The sequence below is a fragment of the Vicugna pacos genome, chromosome 16, assembly GCF_048564905.1.
Source record: "Vicugna pacos chromosome 16, VicPac4, whole genome shotgun sequence".
NCBI lineage: Eukaryota > Metazoa > Chordata > Mammalia > Artiodactyla > Camelidae > Vicugna > Vicugna pacos.
Window position 1 is genome coordinate 53302428 of NC_133002.1, and position 22256 is coordinate 53324683.

General features: G+C 39.0%; 1 protein-coding gene and 1 pseudogene across 3 annotated transcripts in view; both read right to left on the reverse strand.

Moving 5' to 3' along the window:
- Window positions 1–4138: 4138 nt before the first annotated feature.
- ABCA6 (ATP binding cassette subfamily A member 6) overlaps window positions 4139–22256 on the reverse strand; it is a 59091-nt gene continuing 40973 nt past the window's right edge. For all 3 annotated transcript variants that reach the window (XM_072939486.1, XM_072939487.1, XM_072939485.1), the window contains 17 exons: window positions 21148–21255; window positions 20217–20390; window positions 19879–19992; window positions 17013–17129; window positions 15384–15461; window positions 14043–14134; window positions 13259–13376; window positions 12542–12659; window positions 11334–11425; window positions 10913–11091; window positions 10398–10473; window positions 10228–10322; window positions 9179–9298; window positions 8842–8982; window positions 7742–7821; window positions 5992–6047; window positions 4139–5860 (listed from right to left, as the gene is read on the reverse strand). In XM_072939486.1, coding sequence (XP_072795587.1) covers window positions 5759–5860; window positions 5992–6047; window positions 7742–7821; window positions 8842–8982; window positions 9179–9298; window positions 10228–10322; window positions 10398–10473; window positions 10913–11091; window positions 11334–11425; window positions 12542–12659; window positions 13259–13376; window positions 14043–14134; window positions 15384–15461; window positions 17013–17129; window positions 19879–19992; window positions 20217–20390; window positions 21148–21255 — 1860 coding nt within the window. In that variant the 3' untranslated portion in view covers window positions 4139–5758. The remainder of the gene's footprint in view (window positions 5861–5991; window positions 6048–7741; window positions 7822–8841; window positions 8983–9178; window positions 9299–10227; window positions 10323–10397; window positions 10474–10912; window positions 11092–11333; window positions 11426–12541; window positions 12660–13258; window positions 13377–14042; window positions 14135–15383; window positions 15462–17012; window positions 17130–19878; window positions 19993–20216; window positions 20391–21147; window positions 21256–22256) is intronic.
- Window positions 18069–19834, reverse strand: LOC116283735 (protein transport protein Sec24A-like; annotated as a pseudogene).

The following is a 22256-nucleotide window of genomic DNA, read 5'->3' on the forward strand; positions in this document are numbered from 1 at the left end:
GAAATCTGCAATCACAAGGACCCAAAGGTGTTAAGAGCCTTACAGCTTTTTAAAACTCAAACATGACCTGCTTTTGTTTGCCTCTCCACACAAATATGGCTTTCTTTAGGTAGCCTCGTGCATGGCAGCTAGCGATATTCCCAGAGGTGGAATAGTGTTCTCCCAAATCCAAATAAACCAACCAAACACAGTGCTTCCGGTTTGGGCCTAGGGGGGAGCAACAGCAGTTTAATTTTAGTCTCTTGTAGAATATCCCGGATGGCTCCTGCCCACGTTATTCTTAAGAATGTTACCATTAGGGCTGGTCCTTGGACTTTCACTAGATTTATTAGCCCAGCCTCGGTTATGTGAGTCACCAATATATTCAATTCAATCATAACGTCATCAATATGGTGTCTTACTGCACTGGAAACCCATATCAAGCCCAAATCCCTTCTGACCAAATGATGACAGTAAGTTGAGGAGTTAAGATAACCCATGACAGCACAGTAAACAAACTGAGATCTTCCCCGTGTGAAAATGAACGACGCTTGGCCCTCTTCCAAGACTGAGATGGAGAAGAATGTGTCTGCAGAAAGAGTTGCTACGTCCCAGTCTCATTTAGCCGGCTCTGCTTCTTCGCACGGTTGAAGCCGTGTCCAGAACTGCTGAGTTACGGCCAAACAACTTGATCCAAACCGCAGTCATCTCTTGTTAGCCTCCATGAGCTACAAGCCTTTGCCGTGGGCTACACAGGGCTCTTGGGCGGGGAAGTCATTGGTACCAGCACTCCAGCTTCCAACATGTCATTAATTAAAGTGGTCATCCCCTTTTGCCTACCAAACTATTCTATATTGTTTCAATTACCTACTCATGTTCTATTGGTTCTCATTTAGTGCGTCCAATTAAGACAAGCCTGAGGGTGCACTTCCATGCTTTCTGTTTACAATGTTCAGTAGAGGAACCAATCCCCAGTTAGATGTAATACCCATCCCAATGGTGCCCATCCCAATAATACACTCAGTAAAGGAGACTTGACCACCTCACATAAACGTTGCTCAAAAATCCCAATTTTCACCTACACTTTCACTCAATCCCATCAGCCTTTGCATCTCCACATCCTCCCAATCTAAATTTAGCAGCCATTAAGATTTCACCAACAGGTTTCAAATTACGGTGCACTGGGCTCCTGTGTCAAGGAGTCCCAGGAAAGTCTCTCTCCCAACCCCTCCCTGGTCATGTTACTCACACATGTACATATGACCTTGGGTTCCCACCAGGTAGGACCAGAAGACTCTGTCCTCTCCTTCAATCTTTACCTTGATTAATCTGCTTAACCAATATTCCCGGTGATTCTGGGCAGAGTATCTTATCGTCATGTTTGCCTTCTGTTTTTTAAAATTCCTCCAAACTTGGGTAAATGAAGTCGACTTGTTTGGGCCCTGCTCATGTCGGGGACCAGCAGGGTGTCCCATTGATCCACCCAACCTTCAACAGTACTGCATCAACACCTTTGTTTCCTTACCACCGATGTCCACCACGTTCACCCCATTTCTCAGTAACCATCTAGAACGTCCCCCTTTCTAGGTCAAGTTCCTTGACTCTCCTCTCAGTCTCTTATTTTCTTTTTAATTACTTTAGTAACCTTGGTATCAGTAAGATCTATATGGCGAAATGAGACTGCAAATCTGATAAAGCTTCTCAGACTCATTAGATTTTTGCAGAGTAATGTCACATGGGGTGCCCATGTAAAAGGGACCCCTTTAATTACAGCATTTACCATAACCTGCTAATGAGCATATTTAATGGATGAATGTCCCAGTCACCATAAAGCCAATGCCACTTGCATTCGAAGCATATCCACTGCTTCATCCGAGGTGTTCCACTAGGCATTTCTAGGGGAGTTGGGCAGTTACCCTCTTCAGAATAAATACATTTTATGGTGGCTTTTATCCAGTCCACCAGGCTGGCCATTCCCTCAAGAATAACCTTCTGTGTGTCTGGATCACATAGAGCCATCTGTGACTGTTCAACAGGTCCTGTAAGACCCAGCCAAGCTCTTCCCCTCTGCAGCACTCAAAACCAAAGACACAGCCCCCAAATTAGCCACTCTCATAATCCATTTTAGTAAAGGTTCTTCAGGAAGCTGATGGTACCAATCCATAAAATGAGACAACTCCTTCACACTACAGCCCTGGCCTCAGCAATTTCTTGGTTTTCCCTCCACCACACTGACTTCCTTTTTGGAGACCAGAGGCCTCAGAGGTACTTTCTTGGCATAATTTTCCCCTTTGCAGGCAGCTCTGAGGTTAGTAGCCAAAGCTAAGACTGACCCAAATCTGACAGCAGTTTCTCCCACCTTCACTATTACAGATAATAGTAACTTGCACAGATTGTATGTTCAGCATGCGTATGTTTTGTTTCCTTACATAACCAATGAACCAACTCCTTGGGAAGAATTGTGTCTGCTCGCATCTCTCCCTCCGCTAGTAACTGTTACCCTTAGTGACTGATGGTAGCACCGTTGCAGTTTTATACCTCAGTGACTAGGGAGCCATTGGGGATCAAAGACTCCCCATCCTTTGCCCTTTCATACTTTCTCTCCCAACCCGTATGTTTTCATGAGCCAGTGCAGTCCTAGCGAATTCCACTTCACTGACACCAAATGTCCAGGAAAAATAGTGTTTCCTTTTGCAACCCTACTTCACTTATGGCCAACAAAGAAGGGAATTGTGATGCAGTCCATAGCTGGGTATTAGAGGATTTAATCCAAATAATTTAGTTCTAACACTATCTACCTGGAGCTAGTATCAGATCCCACAAGTTATGGGCTCAGTCCCACAAAACGACTTCCACAACAGACGCTAATCGCAAGTCCCCAGGTGGTCACCTGTGATTCTGATCAACGGCTACAAATTTGGCTTCCCATTACTCCCCTCCTTGGGTTCCCCAATTTGCTAGGACAGCTCATGGAGCTCAAGGGAACACTTATGTTTATAGGTTTATTATATAAAAAGGATATGATAAAGGATTCAGGTAAATAACCATAGGAAGGGACACAGGATGAGGTGTGGACGGGTCCCGAGCACAGGAACTTGGGTCCCTGTGGAGCTGGGGGGTGCATCACCCTCCTGGCACATGTGTTTACCAACCCAGACACTTTCCGAACTCAGTACTGGGGCGGTTTTTATGGAGGCTTTATCAGGGAGCCACGATCAATTGTTAATTCAATTTCTAACCCCTCTCCCCTCTTCAAAGAATGGGAGATGAGGCTGAAAGTACCAAGTTTTTAATCATAGTTCGGTCTTTCTGGCGCCCAGCCCTCATCCAGGAGCCCACCAATAGTTGCCTCATTAGAATAAAGGATGCTCTTATCACCTGGGAAATTCCAGGGAATTTATGAGCTCTGGGTCAGACAATCCTATTGCTAAGGAAATTACAAGGATTTTAGAAGCTCCGAGCCAAAAAACAAACATTAGCAGAAACCAGGGGCAGCGACCAAGGTATACATTTCTTATTCTTTTACACAAGTGAATACAGAGAATGACAGCCAAGATCTGCTTACCTGGAGAAGCCGCTAGAGCCATAAGCTGGCAGGAGCAAGCACTGAAATGGTAATTCTGATGGACAGCTTGAGGCTGAGTGTGGGCTAAGTGGGAGACACTGCTGAGGCCAGCTGTGTCATGAGGGGGCAGAAGTAGGAGGCTGCAACTGGGGGGGCAAAGACTGTAAGCTACATCTACTGCTTGAGATCCGACACTAAAACAGGGGTAGGAGGCGAGAAAGCCTCTGGTCTCTCTCTTTCATGCTCCCATCTCTTGTTGCTACTTCCTATTAGACTAGTCAAGCCAACTGGAAGCCAACCGTCAAACAACGGAACTGTGATGCCAACCACAGTCGACCTTTTCAGGTCAGCCTCCCCTGAAAAGGGTATGTCAGGAAAATAGAGAACAAAAGCTGCACGAGATCTGCTGACAACAGATTTAGAGATGGTACAGACTTTCCACCCTTTGTAAAGCATCCCTTCCTCTGTTTTATTCTGATCACCTTCTCTTTTCGTAGTGATTCACCTGCTCTTGAACACAATCCTAATAAAAACACAAGTTAATAGTTTCAAAAACAACTATATTATGATAGTTTTAGCAAACTATGTCCAGATTAATCTTTTAAAGACTTCATAGTACTATATTTGATACTGGTTATTTGGTACTTTGTAAAACATATGTCTATAATAATTAAGAAAACATGTAATTTATAAAGAATACAAGCAAAAATTTCATCATTTGTTATGTAAAATGTTTATATATGTTGTGATGTTATACAGTTGAGCAAAACAGTATTATTTATTGCTTGAGTTTTAGAAATAATTAAATTCAACTCTAATTATGATATGGAATTACTTTTATAAGCCACTAAGGGCTCCTGAGTAAACAATTAACTATAGATCATTTATCATAGATTTGGAAATGCAATGCTCCAGATATAATTATGATATATGTAAAATACATAAAATATTTCACTATATAAAAAGCTTATAAAGTGGCTAAGAAACAGTTAAAATACAAAGATAAATGAACAGAGTACAAATAATTAAAACAAAATAAAATGCAAACATATAAAGCTGCAACCTCACCATAAATTTAAAAGTAAATTAAAACCATTGTCATATCAGTAACTATGCATATTATTTAATCAGAAAATTATATGTGCGATCACGATTCTATGTAAAAAATGAGCAAAGAAAAGAAAGGAAGAAACTACAGAAAGAAAGGAAGTAGTTGACTTTGGGAGGACAGTATAGAGGAAGGGCGATGACTCTTACTCATTTTATTCAATTTCTTTTTTTTCTATTATAGAAATTTTCTTCTCTGAGCACAACAATTTGTTTTGGAAGGTATGTAACGTCTCACCCTCAAAAAGCAGCAAGAATACTGCTTGGCTTTGAAAACTTTAACTGGTGATATTCAAAACAAAATAGCTATTGTTTAAGGAGAAAATGAAATACTACGTAAAGCTGGCACAGATTTTTTAAATTGAATAATACAAAAGATATCTGCACGTGTGTGTACATAAGCTACGTAAGAGAGAAACAATCTCAAAGCAGCAGTAAAAATACGAAAGAACTATTGATCAGACGATGAGGGAAATCAGAGCCCACCACAAACATAAGAACTTCATACAACGTACTCAAACTTTTAAAAATCTGAACAAATACTGCTGTGGCTCCCACTGTTTTCAAAAGGTATATTTGAAGTGCTTTTCCAACGCACGTGCTTGTTCACTTGTGAATACAAGGGACTCCTAATCCCACGAGTTTTAAAACAATTTCTGAAAAGGTTTCAGAGGAAGACCCTTGGATTGTATTTGTGTATTAAAGCAAACTCATGTATCCAATGAATCACAAACTGTTGTGCAACAATCATGCAGCTATAGCTGTTGAATACATCCCTCACACAGGTGAGCAGCGAAGTTTAATAATGTCATATTTCTTAAAAAGTCGTATTTAAAAAAACTTCAACTTTGCGGTTTTATTTTCACAACCCCCTATGCCTGGCTCCTCAGGTATATTTGCTAGTACTTTGTGCTACTGCCTTTATCACAGATCGTCCATCACCTCTAAATTTGAGGGGAAGCATAATTTTTAAATTTATTCATTTGTTGATTAAATATACAAATATACTAATATTGGTGTTCATAATTTTCTAATTACAATTCTGCTAATTATTGCACATGACACAGGCTTATACGACATCCGCAAAGAAGTATCAGGCTTGAAGTGCTAAGGGTCCTCTGAATGAGGGAGGAGTTTCCATCTCACTGTTGTATCCACCTCTCTATCAAAATCTCCCGGCTCTTGCTCCTTAGAAAGCTCCAAGAATACCTAAACAGGAGACAAATAAAAAGGAAAAAGGATTATCAAGGTGCTGATTGTCTTCCATATAAACAGGAGAAATGTAGTTACTTTCATGTGAAATTTACAGGGATGATACAAAACCATACTGGCTGACTCACCTTTTCCAATGTGCAGTGAGAGAGGTTGTATTCTTCCAGGTTAAAGTTACGTTTCACTGGAAAAAACAGACTAGTAGTAGGTGCTTACAATTTACTTAGATTTTTTTCCAAAGTCATCCAAGATAACAATTCAAATAATTAACATAAATAGAATTTAGAGCTGAGGAGACAAAAGCTTGGTGAAAGAATGAAATAATGAAAAGTCATAGTGTTAATATAAATACATACTAAATTCACCTTCATATTAGAATTTTCTCATATAACTTTTTGATAATATGTGTTTTACTACTTAGTATATGTGTCTTGGGGAGATATGTCAGTTCCTTGAGGAACTGCATAAGTGATCGATGTAGTCCTCCACATGAGGGAGATTTCAATTCCATCCCATTCCCTTTAAAAGGACACACTAGTTTTGTGTGACTATACTTCAGCCAGCTCATCTTCCATGCCAGCTCTCTACCAGGAAATCTGCATGAGACTGGTCATCAGATTTACAAATTCATGCTTCCACCGTCCACCATTTGTACAAAGAGAATTTTCTGTGTGTGAGCCACCCTTAGGTGTCAAGGAAAGAGCAGGAGAGAAATCAGGCCAAACCCCAAATTCCTGCCTTCATGTAGTTTGCATTATAGTGTGGAGGAATATGGGCATTAAATAAATAAGCACTTAAATATATAATAAAGTAAATGATGATAGTTACTACAGAGAAACATCCAAAAAACAACTCGACTGAAAAGTAGGCAGAAGACTTGAATAGGCATTTTTCCAAAGAAAACATACAGATGACCAACAGGCACATGAAAAGATGCTCACCATCGCTATTCATCAGAGAAATGCAAATCAAAATCACAGTGAGCTATGAACTCACACCTGTCAGAATGGCCATCATCAAAAAGACCACAAGTAACAAATGCTGGAGAGGAGGTGAAGAGAAGGGAAACCTTGTACACTATTGGTAGCAATGTACATTGGTGTAGCTACCAGGCAAAACAGTTTTTGAGGTTCCTCAGAACTCTAAAAATAAAACTACTGTATGATACAGCAATTCTACTCCTGGGTATATAGCTGAAGAAAATGAAAACACTAATTCAAAGAGATATATGCATCCCATTGTTCATAGCAGCATTATTTATGATAGCAGAGATAATTGAAGCATAAGTGTCTATCAACAGATCAATGGATAAAGATGTGGTGTATGTATATATATACACACACATACATACAATGGAATACTACTCAGCCATAAAAAGAATGAAAATTTTGCCATATGCAACAACATGGATGAACCTGGAGGGTATTATTCCTAATAAAATAAGTCAGACAGAGGAAGACAAATGCTGTATGTTATCACTTATATGTAGACTTTAAAAAATAAAACAAGCAAATAAATATAAGAAAACAGAGAAAGACTCACAGATATGGAGAACAAACTAGTGGTTACCAGTGGGGAGAGGGGAGCAGGGAAGGGCAGCAGAAGGGCAGGGGCTGAAGAGGTACAAACTACTATGTATAAAATAAATAAGCTGTTGTACAGCATAGGAAATACAGCCAACATTTTATAATAACCTTAAATGAAGCATAATCTATAAAAATTTTGAATCACTATGTTGTACACCTGAAACTAATACAATATTGCAAATCAACTATACCTCAGTTTAAAAATGAAAAAAAAAAGTTAAATACAAAAAAAAACCCTATCTAATTCTGGATTAATTCTTCAAAAGTTTTATTTAAAAATGGTCATTCTTACCCGCCTCTAATTTGTGAAAGGCCTGAGAAAGAGGGTGAGCATCCTCCATGGGCAGTTTATAGGCCAAGAAGGAGGAATACCTGGAAAGAGAGAAATGTCATACTTGACCTTGAGTTTCAAGGGGAAAAATGACCATTAAAATAAACGATATTAACAGTAATTTCCTTTTTTAAGATAAAAGTAACGAAAAATTAATCCACAGCTTAAATACGAAATAGCTGATTTATTAAGGACAATTCTTTCAGTGGCTTTGGTGGCTGGCTGCTAGAGATCATTCTCCTAGAAATGATCCAGTTTAATTACATTTATGCTCACTTTAGGCAAAACTTTTTCTTGTTGAGCACAGATATTCTGAATGAGTCCCTTTGATTAGTTCAAATTAGTCTAGGAATAGGACTGAGTTATATGCCTGACATATATATGTACCTCAGATAATTCCGTCACACCTGTACTGTGCTAAAAGGAAAACAGCTATTGTCATGTCCTGCTTCTTTGGTGTGCTTATCCCTCCAAGAAACTTCAGATTCAGTTCCTGCTCCACCTCCCTGCCCTCCCCTTAATAACACACAGACATACACAACACACGCAGACATATATGCACACACATGCACCTTTCTAGTCTTTGTTTTGAGGCATGAAAACTGTTAAAGGGACACTCCTGGATTATCTCAATTGCTGTTTGTTTCCAATGAGGTAGATTTACCCTAAAGAGTTACATCTTTAAAATTGCCAATGTTTGTATCTTTTAAATATTCATAGGGACGTCTAGGGAAGGCAGCATGGCCCCAGCTGCAGTCCTGTGTCGATCCAAGTCGTCAGAAGTTCCTTACTCCAGTTTTCCCAAGTCCTCCTCCAGAGCTGGGGACCAACCCTGGACAGCCAAGGAGACCCACGCAGGGTGTCCCCAGGCCTCCCTGTGGGAACATAGCTTTCTGCATAGCTCCCAAATACCTTATAAGCTGGAAGACTCAACAAATCAGTTCTCAAGGTCCCTAACTTGACTGTGAAGTCAAATCGCCCTGAAGTCCTCACAGAGCAGAAGAGGAGCCACTGAGTGCATAGGGCCAACCTCATTCTCCACAATCAAAAGCCCTTTTCACCTTTCCTGCGTTGCAGCCTGTGGGAAAAGCCTCAGAATCTCAGTGTGGACCAAAGCCGCCTGAGAAGTTTCCTTCACTTTTAGTTCAAGAATGTAATCTTTGCCAAGTTTGTTTTTCAGGTGTTGGATGGAGCCGATGAATCTACGAAGGAAAGAAAGGAAGACATGTTGGGAAAAATCTTGCCTCTTAAATTTTTTCATGTTATTCTTAAATTTCAGAAGTAGGAAAAGAGGTGTCCCGAGGGAGATGAAGTGCTCTAGCTGCTCATAATGATTTTGCCCTCTTCATAGGGAATCTTGTTTTGAAGGTCAAGTTCAGGCTCTGGAAAGACACCCACCTCAGCCTTCCAGACACCAGGATGGCCACGCGGTCACAGATGGCCTCGGCCTCTGCCATGTGATGGGTAGTCAGGAGGGCACCCCTCTCCGTGTTTTTAATGGCTGTCTGGATCGTCTGCCTGAAGTGAGCCCCCAAATTAACACCATTTTTTAAAGAGTAGGGAAAAAAAAGAAGTGGAGGGGAAATCTTACAGACAAAACATAGTTTATGAATTATATTTAAATCCTAATTTAAAAAAAAACAGGGAAATGTGAGTACCAAGTAAGTTTTTGATAACATAAAGAAAATTTACAATATTTTTAGGTATGCTAATGGTGTTCTGGTTAAGTTTAAAAAAAGAAAACTTCATATCTTTTGGAAAAACTAACTGGAATGTTCATAAGTAAAGGATACACTACCTAGTATTTGGTTCAAAGTAATTAGCAAATAGGGAGAGGAAGTGGGGGAAGGAAAAGATGAAGAAAGACTGGCCTTACATAAATAATTATTGGTTTAATAGGTTCATAAATTATTCTCTTTTCATTTGTATAAAATTTCCATAACAAAGTTCTTTTTAAAAAGTTCAGAATATATTGGATGGTCACAATTATGAAACTGAATTAAGACAATTTTATAATTCTAAATGGAAAATCCTAGATAGGAAAGTAAAAAGAATTTTAAAACAAACAAACAAAAAAAAACTAGATTGGTAAATTTGACAGATTAGGTAAAAACAGGGAAAAAGGAAATGAGAAAAATATATCAGCAAGTTAATTGTTTCAAAGGAAACAGCTATCAACATTTCAGTAATTAAAAGGCAAAATTAAAATACACTCCAAATTGCAAGACCTGAAACTCCAACAAAATACTTAGAGAGTTTTTTCCAATGTGAATACCACACGAACATGATGCAATATTAGAGAATCTACTTGTTAAATATTTGTTTTCCTAATAATCTGGATTATCTCCAGGATTAGGAACCAGTGGATTCGATTTTCCAAGATCAGTTTAAAAATGCTACCTTTACATATGGCTTGTACTCCTGGCACTGAGGGTTATAATTCTCACCACATTTGCTGCTGCTCTGTTGGATCCACGCCGGTAGACGGTTCATCCAGAAGCAGGATGGGTGGATTTCCCAGGATGCTCAGCACAAAGCACAACTGGAATGCAGAGAAACGCCCCATTTGCTGCCATCACCCATCAGACCTCAGAGTAACCCCACACACCACACATACCTTTCTAGTGGCTCCTGCCATTAATTTCTGCACTGGAACATTCAGCTGTTCATGCAGTTTGAAAGCTTCCACCAATCTGATGGAAAATAGGATGAGACCATGTGACCAAGAGAGGATTTGAAGGAAAGGTAACCACACACAAGAGTAAGAGCATTATTCTAAAAACTCTAGTGATTAAAGAAAAAAACAGTTTATTTTGGAACACAAAAGATTTTTTACCTCATAAAAAGTTTTTTAAAATGTCTAGAAATCTGAGTTTGAAAGTGAAATGGGTGATTACGCATGATTACTCATCTATTTAACACTGTCAACGATTTCATGCAATTATTTTTTTTAAAGATCCTCAGTCAGAGATGCAGGAAACAGCTCCTGTCCTCCATCTCTGCTCTACCACTGACACTCCCTGAAAAAGTGGAGATGTCATTTCTACTCTCCACTCTCGACGAGTGAATTCGTCATTGATGGTACAGCCTCCCTGACTCTTGGCACAAAGGAATCCCATGACCACGCTGTACCGTGAAATAGTAACGGTGGCGTCCGCTTTCCTCAGCCCTTTCACGGCAGCGAACACCTCCAGATGTTCCCTCGCTGTCAGCGTGGGCCACAGCACGTTCTCCTGAGGGCAGTACCCCAGGAACTTGACCCTGCCGTCCCCCCGAAGATCCAAAACTGAATCATATCCTGTCAGTTCCACCTAAGAAAGTAAGCTGGTTTTAGAAATGAGTAGCCTTTTCCCTAACCACGTGATTACTCAAGACCTGACATACAGCTAGTAAATTCTTAATTTTTGAGCATCAAAGAAATATTACAGAAATTACTTCACACATTTATTATAGAAAACTTTTTAACTACTAAAAATAAGTCATAAAGATACAAACTATATATATTAGGATACTTCTATTTTGGGAATAGACACCATTTCTTCATTTTCACTACCTCTCCAGCTGTGGGCTTCATGATCCCAGATACCATTCTAATTGATGAACTTTTACCAGCACCATTAGGTCCTAGTAATCCCAAAATTTCACCTGAAAAAGAATCACCAACTATCAGTGTTGGAAGTAAAATAATAATATAAACCTGTTCCTTCAATAACCTTCTGAGATACAGGCGCACCCCATCAGTACCATTTTGAAATTTATAACGTATATGTAATCCATGTCTCCAAAACATGTTCTGCAACTCCTATAATTACATAAAATATTTTTGAAAGAGCTTGGGGATTTGTTATCAATACATGGGTCTTATTTTTTTCCAGATTACTTTCTCACTGATTTTTTTTAACAGCAGATGGTTAATGTGCTGAGTGCATAAGTGATTCCTGAGCTTGGGGAGTCAGGGACATTTTTTCCACCCCAAATTCCACCACCTATGTCTGAGTCACCATAATCATTCATCTGAACTGAATAAAAGCCTCTTAGCTTGTCCAGCACCCAAATTCATGAGCAAACAATAGCCAGGGTGTAATTTTTTTTCAAAATAGAAATTAAATGGTAACAAAAAGTCTCTAAAAACCCTCCAAAAACCCTCCGGTGGCATTCCACTAACTTGGTATAAAATGTAAACTCTTTTGTATTCCACAACGCAGTACCCTATCTGGCCTTGCTCATCTCTTTGACTTCATCCCTTCCATTCATAGATGCCCGCTGACCTCTCTGTTTGTGCCTTAATCATCCCAAAGACCTCCTTATGTCTCAGTCCCTGCCCTCGCTATTTCCTCTGCCTGGGGTTCTCTTATCTCTTTAACCTCACAGAGCCAGCAACTTATCACCCAAATCTTGGCTTAAATGTCACTGCTCAAGAAAAGTCTTTCCTAATCCTAAGTGAATGCAGCCCCAAGTCACTCATGTCACTTCACGTATTTGAATGCTCCACACAGAACTTGTCAATGTGACATCTGAAACTTCTCTTCATAAGTTATTTTTGTTTATTGACCCCTCTTAGGATGTAAAGTCCATGAGATCAGTAACTTGTCTACTTTTTACGTAATATTTCCAGATCCTAAAACAGTCCCTGGCACGCTCAAAAAATGTATGTTGAATGAATGAATGACTGCTTCAGCAAGTACAACAGTGCCTATAACATAGATGTTTCGTGGGCATTTCTAAAAAATAATGGTGAATAAAAAAGTGATTCTTTCAAACCTTTTTTAACACAGAAGGAGATATTTCTCACTGCTGTTTTCTTCTTCCTCTTTGAACAGCAACTCTTCTTCTGGCCTGCATATTCTTTGTGCAGACAGCTAGCAATGATGACTGGTTTCTGGAATAGATGACAGCATAATTTTCCTCTTGAACTTCAGAGAGTTTACGTTTCTCTGTTCTCCCTACTGGAACATTTCTTGCCCTCATGAACTAAACCATATTTTGAGTTGAGGGTAACCCACATTGCTTGTTTCAAATGTAACATGCATTCAGCGATGTCGACAATATTTTTTGCTTCTAAATGGACTCAGAAAATAGCATAGTTTCATGGAAGCCGACTCCTTGTCTTCCCAGCAGTTTCTAAGCTCATGGAAACACCACAACAGCAAAGTCAAATGAAAGAATAAGCCTTGAAATCTTAATCTCCACTTGTCATTTTAAAAACAAATCTCACATAAATTCTTCAACTCATGAAATTTAAGGTTTTGAAATTATAGCTCTGCTTATCCAAGCCCATTTTTCTCAAAAAAATAAAACCATTATGATTTGTGCTCTCCCTTGAGCTTCCAGAGAGCTCCAAAGAAGTGCCTGCATGTATAAGAATCACATAATGCCCCAAACTGTAAACTTTCAAAACAACAACCAGCCCATCAACCTCTATTCTTCACAGTTCTTAAATAGTTCCATTAACACCCATTTTGTCACTTGCTTTCCTACCTCCTCTATTGAAGTGGTCAGGGCAGTGGCTGTTCTTATTCTTTCTGTTTGAACGTCTTCATCTTCATCTACAGGTTCTTCTGGATTTGGTCGAGCATCTCTACTTTTCGGGGAAATTCTGCAGAGAAAATGAAATGTCCAATGTGTGGTTTTTCTGGGCGTCAAAGACGTATCAAAAACCAGCTTCTCTGTGACTCTACCTCGGTCCTTACTGTCAGTAAACGGGATGGTGATGGCTGTATGAGTACTGCCTCTGCTCTTGCCAAGAACTTCCATCCCAGTAGCCAAATCCCTTTCTCGATATTGTTGCCATTCTCCTAATGAGCATCTTTGACCTTTTCAAATGTGTCAGCAAGCACTGCTGCTTCGTTAAAAATCAGGTCACCGACAGTTTCTCTGTTAACTCTGAGACAATGTTAATCACATCCAACATCTTTTACTGTTTACCCTTTCTAGAACTTGTAAACTCTCAACTATTTTGCTGAACCAATTCCACCCCATCTCCTCGGTTTAAGCATGCACAATCCTCTTGAATGGGAGAATGGCATATTTGAGTACTCATTAAATTTTTGAGAGACTAAGAGCTTCCTTCAGTTGATTTGTGGCAGAACTCTGCCTGGGTGTCCTATTATTGGCAGTTAAGCCAGAAATCCACTGACCATCATGAAAATCGTCATGCTGTTTACACCATACATATAAATTCTTATTAACGGATTGATAGTGCAGCCACTATCTATGAATATTAAAATATGATATAAAGTGTGAAATTAAGTTTTATCCCAACCTGAAAACAGGATCCTTTTGCATTATTTTATTTCCACACTTTATTTCCAAGCATCTTAGAACAAAAATGAACAGCAAAGCCTGAAAGTAAGGCTAGGAAAAAAGAAAAACAGTTACATTTAGGCCTAAGTTCACAAATATTATTTAAACATTTGAATCAAATTTGTGGTCTTTTGTGTTCAGATAAAATAGATGTGAATCATCCTTACAAATGAGGGGAGGAATCCAGCTCTACAGTGACAATCCAGCTTTGTGGAACCTGCCTCCTATCTTCCTCTTATATGATCTACACCCAGTCTGTCAGCAAAGTCTATCTGTTCCTACCTTCAAAACTGCCCAGAAGCAGCTACTTCTCACCCCTGCTTATGCTGCTGCCACCCCGCCCAGGTCACTGTAGTTGCTCATCGTAACATGACAACACCTTGCTACCTGGTTTCGCTCTTCTTCCCTTGCCCCGAACATCCATTCTCAACACAGTAAATAGAGCTATTTTTTAAAAGCATAAGTCTGATCATATCACTTTGCTTAAAACCCTCCAATGACTCCTTGATTACTCAAAGTAAAGTCAAAGTCCTTAAAGTGACGCAGAATGCTCTGTCACCCCTCTGTCCACCCCGCACTTAATCAACCCTCTTACTTCTGTGACCTCCTCTCATAGCACTCTCCCCTTTGGTTGCTCCATGACAACCACAGTGGCCACACTGGCCTCCTGGCTGACCCTGGAACAAGCCAGGGTCACTCTTGCCCCTCCTACTAGAAAGTTCCTCCTCACAGTATTCCTACAGCTTGCTTCCTTGCCTCTTTCAGGTCTTTGCTTTTGAAGTCAGTCCTTTCCTGACCACACATCTGACACAGCATATGTTATGCTGTCTCTTTATAAGCCCCATGAGGGCAAGGACTTCTGTCCACTTTTGCTCTATGCCTAGAAAAGTACTGAAATGTATTCAAAGACAATAGCTTTCTTCAGCCTAAATATACCAGTATAATCATTTTCCCCTCTCATTCTTATTTTTTGACTTTTGCCTTTTATCTCTAATGCAAAGGTTTAAGTTATATTGCATGTTTTTTTTTCTTTTTTAATAAGCTCTCTCAAATTTGGAGGGGCAATAGACAGGATAAATAAACATTAAAAATAATTTTTATATTGAATTCTGGACTTACAAAATCCATTCAGGCATGTAAAAAGTAACTAGGATTTAGAATCATGTTTAAATGTAATTGCTTTATCTAAGACTACGTTAAAAACATTTTCAAAGTTGGCACACAGACAAGATCACACAGTTATTACTATAAATGATAACTATCAACAAAAGTAGCTGATGAGGTAGAGAGGCAGTCTTACTATTAGGCATACTAGAAGATCAGCTGCATTCAGATCATAATTTGGGTCTGGATAATTTATTTCGCTTTTGTGAGCTCTCTGCAAAGACAAAAAAAAAAGGCTAGAGGGAAATTCATCAATTTTCCAATCTGCATTTACATAATATGGAATTTCACACAACTGAACACTTCTCTCATTAAGCTTGACTCCCCTATGTGCAATGGTGACAAGCTATTCCCTGCAGACGAAAGAGGGTACCCTACTCAACCCCAAATGCCTCTCAATGAGAAGGGAATCTATGTCTGTTTTCTTCTTTCTTTTATTTTTCTATAATATTTTGGTTTAATGTTTGCCAAGTTTACAAAAGCACGACAGAGAGAGGTGCCTGCACTGTGGAAGATTCTAGGGGTCCACCATATTTGTCAAAATGCCCCTGATGAGTCTTCCTATCCCAATGGTTAATGTTTCCCACCACATTAATTAGCCCCATCATGGTGTTCTTTCTTCATCAATCAGTGTATTAAAAAATAACTCATTCCTCCTAAATAATGCTTGATACAGTTAGGTTAGTGTATTTCACCATACAAGTCTACTTACATTTTAGGAGAGGAATGTTTTAGGCAAAGGAATGAATTTCTAACCAGGAATTCCAGGCATTGCTCAATGAAGGGAAAAGAATTTTTGCAGCTGACTTCCTTGGTCCCTAAGAGCACAAATGACTGGGAAGCCCTCTCTACTTTCCTTAAAGCCATTTCAACCAGGATGAGGCAGGGCCAAAAAATGTATGTCCCAACTGAGCTGTTCTGGTCATCTCATCATCCACTTCTCTCCAACTGAAGCAGTTGGAAAGTTTCTTTAATGCCTCCCAGACTTTCCTGCATCAATGCCTTTGCTTCCCTCTACAGAACATGCTTCCCTCCTGCCCCACTTTCCCACTCATAAATTCTTACTTATTCTTCAGGTTTCTGTTTAAACACTGCTTCCCCAGAAGAATTCTCTGACACTCCAGAGTGCATCAGCTAAGCTTTGAACCTTACCCTTGGCATTTTCCCCTTCTCCTTTGTAACCTTTAGGCCCCTTGCATTGACTTGCCTGAAGCTGGCCTGTCTTGTCTCCACTAAGCTCTGTGAAAGGAAGGCCTGCGCTACCTTGCTCATCATGTGTCCCCAGTTACTGGTACAGCATCTAACACAGAATAACGTTTAATATATATTTTTGAATGAATGAATGTTATTGTATATCAGAATATCCTCTCAATGGATAATGAAGACCCATTAAATTAGGCAATGTTTTTCATTCTGGCATTACTTTTGAATAGCATTCGACAATGTTCATGTTTTGTAAAGTGCATACAGCAAAGCTTTTTAAATAGCTTTACTGAGGTTACATTTTCATGCCATAAAATTCACTTATCTTAAGTGTTTAATTCAAGGATTTTCAGTAAATTTACAGAGTTGTGAGAGCATCACCACAATTCACTTGACATTTCCATCAACCCCAAAGAGACACCTCAGAAGCATTTCTTGTCACTCCTCACACCCACCCAAGCCCTAGGAAACACCTGTCCGCTTTTGTCCTTATAGATTGAGGCACAGTACTTTAATAGGCTGCATATTCAAAGTTAATGACACAATTGATAACATTTCTTACCTCTTCCAAGAAAACTACAAATCCGCCCAAGGTCATTGAGGGCACTAATATCATGCCAACAATCCAGATAGGCAGTGAGCCAAATTCAGCCAGGATGCTAAACACGATGACCGCGCTCTACAAGGCAAGGTGAAATATATTATATGCCATACATATTCAGGTCATTGGTATTTGATAAAATATTTAAGATGTGTAGGTGTTTCTCATTATATACATGAGAATTTTCCCATATGCAGAAATACCCCTTTCAAAGGGAGAAGGGAAGGGAGGAACTTTTGTTAATGAGAACATAAGTGATCTTCAGCACCTCAACAGAAAATTCTTGGATAAAAAATTCTGGAGATTAATGTGAAAGCTAAAACGACCAAATAGACTTCCTGAAACCTTAATTTTATTCCTGAGTCTGTCACTAATTTTTGCATGACTTTAAACAGGTTACTTATTTTTTTTCCCCTCCGTAAAATGAGGTAAATTATACTAGATAATCTTGACTTGTTTTCAAATCTGACATTCCAGTATTCCATAAGCATGCAGCTTCTTTTCAATAGTGTAAAAATAAAATAGACAAGTTAATTTGAAATAGATAAGGATGAGAAAGAAAAAGGGAAAATAATCAGAAATTATAAACGAGTATTGTACTGTAACACTATGAGGTATTTTTTTACATTTTGAACAAAGATGTTTTTATTTTACAAAATTTAGCTTGCTTCTGCAATACTACTTTGTCTTATTTTAATTGGTAATAATTCAAAAAATAGTTGGCAACAAAGGATAAAACAGTATCCAATCATTTGTAGATAAATTTCCATTTGAAAAATGCAGCGTTTCAGAGTCAAATGTTCAGTTCTCTGCTGTGGTGCTTTTCTTGCTATAGTTTGTTAATATCACAGAGAGAACATCTTAATCATCACATTAATCCACAAACCTCACAGTAAAAGTGTCTGTATTATCATGACTTTCCTTAGAAATAACAAAGTCAAATTTCTTCATTTATTCACTTGCAGTTGAGGAATTCACAATAAGATAAGCAGATTTGATTCTGCCTTCTCCCATGTATTAAAGGAACTTTGCCCTCATTAGACTTTCAAGCTCTGTTACGTAAAGATTAGGAAAGCAGTGGTCTCCTCTCTCTATGCCAAGAGATGAAAGCTATTGCTCTAGCAGGTTCTGGTGTATCAAGTTCTGGAAGGTCTGTCATATCCTGTGGAACTGATACACTGAAATCCTAGAACTTGGCTGAAACAATTCTGTCTGCATTTTTTCCAATCCGAAACACCACTCCAGAGCCTGCATCCCTGAGAAGAGCTCCACCCCTCTTCTGCTTCTCACTGAAAGCTGAAGGATCAGGGGCTGAGGTGCGGTCTGCTGCTGATGTTGAGCTGCCCTCATCTGAGAGACTGTCAAGTCTGCACAAGCCAGGATGAACTGTGAGTACACGGTAAACCAGGCGCTGACTTCTCACTTGACACACAGCAAACATGCATTCATCCAGACATGCATTTATCTCAGTCTGGAATGGTTTCTGTTTAAGGAGAGCCAACATAAAGAGTGGGAAAAGACATTAAGAAAAAGGAACCATGACTTAGGACTGAAGACCAATAAGCTTAAAGAGTGTCTCTGAGGTCACTCATGGGATATTTCGAGCCTCGGTCAGGCGGACAGTCACAGAACTGTCAACAGCCATAGTGGCCAATAACCCTGACATTGCTTGACCATCAGCTCTGAGAAAGACTTTGTTCAGAGTTGAAACTACTAGAAGACACAAAGTGTGGACACGAATTCTTTGTTCACCTTTGCTAGACACGCACGAAAGTACTGACTGAAAAGAAATCAATGATTAATCAGACTGACATCTGTACTGCGGACCCAGGATGTGAATTTACATTGGGCAAAAGGAGTAAGTCTTTTGACCTAACCAAAAAAAGTTCCCAATGCAAAGCATGAATGGAAAGACTTTTGGTGCACCAAATCTTTGTGATTGCCTCAAAGCCAGTCTTCCAAGTAAGGTAACTCTATAGTTTTTTTCTCTAACTTCTGTGCTTGGAATGGGTTGTGCTGATGGTGGCTAAGAGGAATAATAATAGACACTACCTGCTGAATACAGAGAAATACAATCTAGAGAAGCCAAATCAGAATACTGTCCACTGAGAAGGGAAAAATCTCGGTGACCAGAGCAGCCCAAGGCTGATTTCTTATGGAAGTCAATGGATGATGTTAAACATATTTTCTTAGCAGATGGAATTTGGCTGGGGTCCTCTCATGTTTCAGGACTCCCGCTCCAACAGGTGCGAGCTGTGTTTGCAAGACAGACATTCAGCCACCAGTTGGGGTATCAGCTAATAGGCACCTGACGTGCTGAGATTCGACACTCTGGGTCTCCTGAGCCTTGGGAATGATTTCTGTCCGAGTTTTCAGTAATCTTGGGCTTTCAGTAATCTTTCATTTATATTTACTAACAAGTCTTTTGGCACAAGTATGAAAACATCTTTGATCTCTTAAATGATGAGCATCTGATGTTAAAAGTGGCCTTCTTAAAGACCACAGGAATGCACTGTACTGTCAAATGTTATAAAGCCGTGTTTTGTTCTAGAATTACCAGGAGCCCTATATTCTGAAAGGTCCAGTAACTCAATAATAGCATCGTGAATTCCAGGTCTTCTGTAAGGTTCTCCATAGATTCTAGTCAAGGGTTATACACGAATTCTCCAGGAACTTCATTGACTCAACAACATGTTACATTCCCTCTCCTTTCTAGTGTGGAATTTTAAGGTATTAATTTTCCCCACTGCACAAAGTAAATGTGACTATTTTTAACGGTACATTTAAAGTTTAAAAAAGAACTCTATGTGTTTGCGTAAGTACTTACAATATAGAAGCAAAATGACCAAAGGCCACTATTTTTTCTCCTCTCACGAAGGATAAATGATATCACATACGTCAGGAAGACAAGAGAAGCTGCATAGCCAAATGTAATCACAGCCTGAAGATAATACAAATAAATGACATAGTCAAAAAAAGAAGTATTAACTGAGGGCAAGATTATAAATATTTTTTATGTTTCTCATTACACATGCACTTTGCATGGCTTTTTGTGTTGGTTAATGACAAAATGAAGATGAAGACATCATGATTATATAAAATATAAATACTAAAACTTATTATGAATTACTTTATAAGATGCTGTCTACGTAATGTGTTACTTACGAAAGCAAACACAATTCGACTTGTGAGATAAATGGGCAGCAGGTTTACTACGTAGAAAGTTAAATACATTGAAAGGAGAATAAAATTGTAGAGGTTGACATCCACCAGTGCCTGCCCACACCAGTAAGCAGAAGCGTGGAGGCCGGAAATCCACAGCTGGGACTTAGATCTCCTCTGATGAGAAAACACAAGATACACATAGATTTGATTGAAATCCAAATCCAAAATAAACACGTTGGAAGATTTTTAAATATAAGTATAATCTCATATTCTAATATTTTTAAATCTTTTAATAATTTTAATTAGGTATATGCTGTTAATTAGGTATATTTGAAAATGAGTACTGTTTCATTTGACAGATTTGAGTCATAACACTACTTTAACTCATGAAGAATGAATAGAAAAGTAGGCCTCATAATGATCAAGGCATTAATCTCCTTCAAAAAAATGTTATTTTGTGATTTGAAGGACAATAAATTCTCCGTTATGCGAATATGCTCTAGGAGAGTTAACTGACTCAGAATGCTGAGGGATGACTTATTTAAATCTAATGTAACTGTTTTGCCGGGATAATAGGCATAACCCAATACAAATATAACCCCCCAAATTTTATTCTCCACTGTAGAAAGTATTCAAGTCTTAAATATTGTCCTCAATGTTCTTCCCTGTAGTTAGGAAATAATGTAGTCGAAAGTTTTGTAATACTCCCCTTTGAAGGTTTAGATTAATTTGAGTCCCTGCAAGATTACTGAACTTTCCCTGTAATTTTGGAGTAAAAAGTATTTTGTGTTTTGAGAAGTAAATTTTCTGACTTGATAGAGATAATGCTTAACTACATCATCTATTTCAAGTATATCATAAAATGTTTTCCTGTGAGGAAACACATAGCATTTAAAACGCAATCACTGAGGGCCCCTTCCCCTCTACTTACTTTGTAATCACTCACACTGTGCATGGCGATGTAAGGAGACAGGCTGCACACAACAAAAAACAAGAAAAAGGAGCCCTCTGGCAGCCCAGTCCAGAACGGTGCATAAATCTGCAAACATAAAAGGCGCTTTATTTTGTAGGGTATATAGAAGGGAAAACATAATGTCACACACATGAACCTTATCTAATGTCACAAATCAAAGTTAGCTTTAAACAAATTAATTACTCAATGAAATATATCTAATTAATTAATTAAAATAATTTAAACTAGGAAATATTTTTTAAATGAAACAAATACTAATCATCATAAACAAATGTGCTTCTTGAAATACTGAAAAGTCAAAAGAAAAGTGTACAGATAGTTCATCAACAGCTACGCATGGAGGTGGGCGGCAAAATCATTTCTGATCATCTAGCACGAGGCTTCAACTCCTAGGGAGAAAGAGAAGTGAAAAACAACTCAGGACCCACCTCAAAAAGAACTGAAAGCACGGTCTCAGAGAGGTACCTGCACACACAGGTTCACAGCAGTACTATTCACAACAGCCAGGAGATGGAAGCAACCAAATGTCCGTGGACAAACAGAAAGAAAATGTGGTATTCACAAGCAATGGAATATTACTCACCCTTAAAAAGGAAGGAAATCCTGCCACATGCTACAACATGCATGAACTGTGAGGACATCATTCTAAGGGAAGTAAGCTCATCACCAAAAGACAGATACAAGTATATGATCCCACTTAGATGAAGTAACAAAAGTAGTCAAATTCATAGAAACAGCAAGGAGAAAGGTGATTGCTGGGGGCTGGTTCCTATCACTGCTTCCTGTTGTCTAGATCCATCTTACAGCCAGCTGACAAAGATCCTGAAAATCCAGCCTGTGGGTATCACAGACGTAATGTAAAGAAACTGGGGGTGAGTGGAGCAGTTAATCAGAAGGCAGACAGCCCGAGGACTGGCAAATTCTTCTTCACTTCAGTATGTCTACTACCATTCAGTCAATGAGGGGTCCACCAACAAATTATATTGGATTTGTAGGTCCTCAAGCTGGGTGATAAGTGCTCCTGATTTCCAATTCAGTGTACAGACAGACAGACACACACACATACA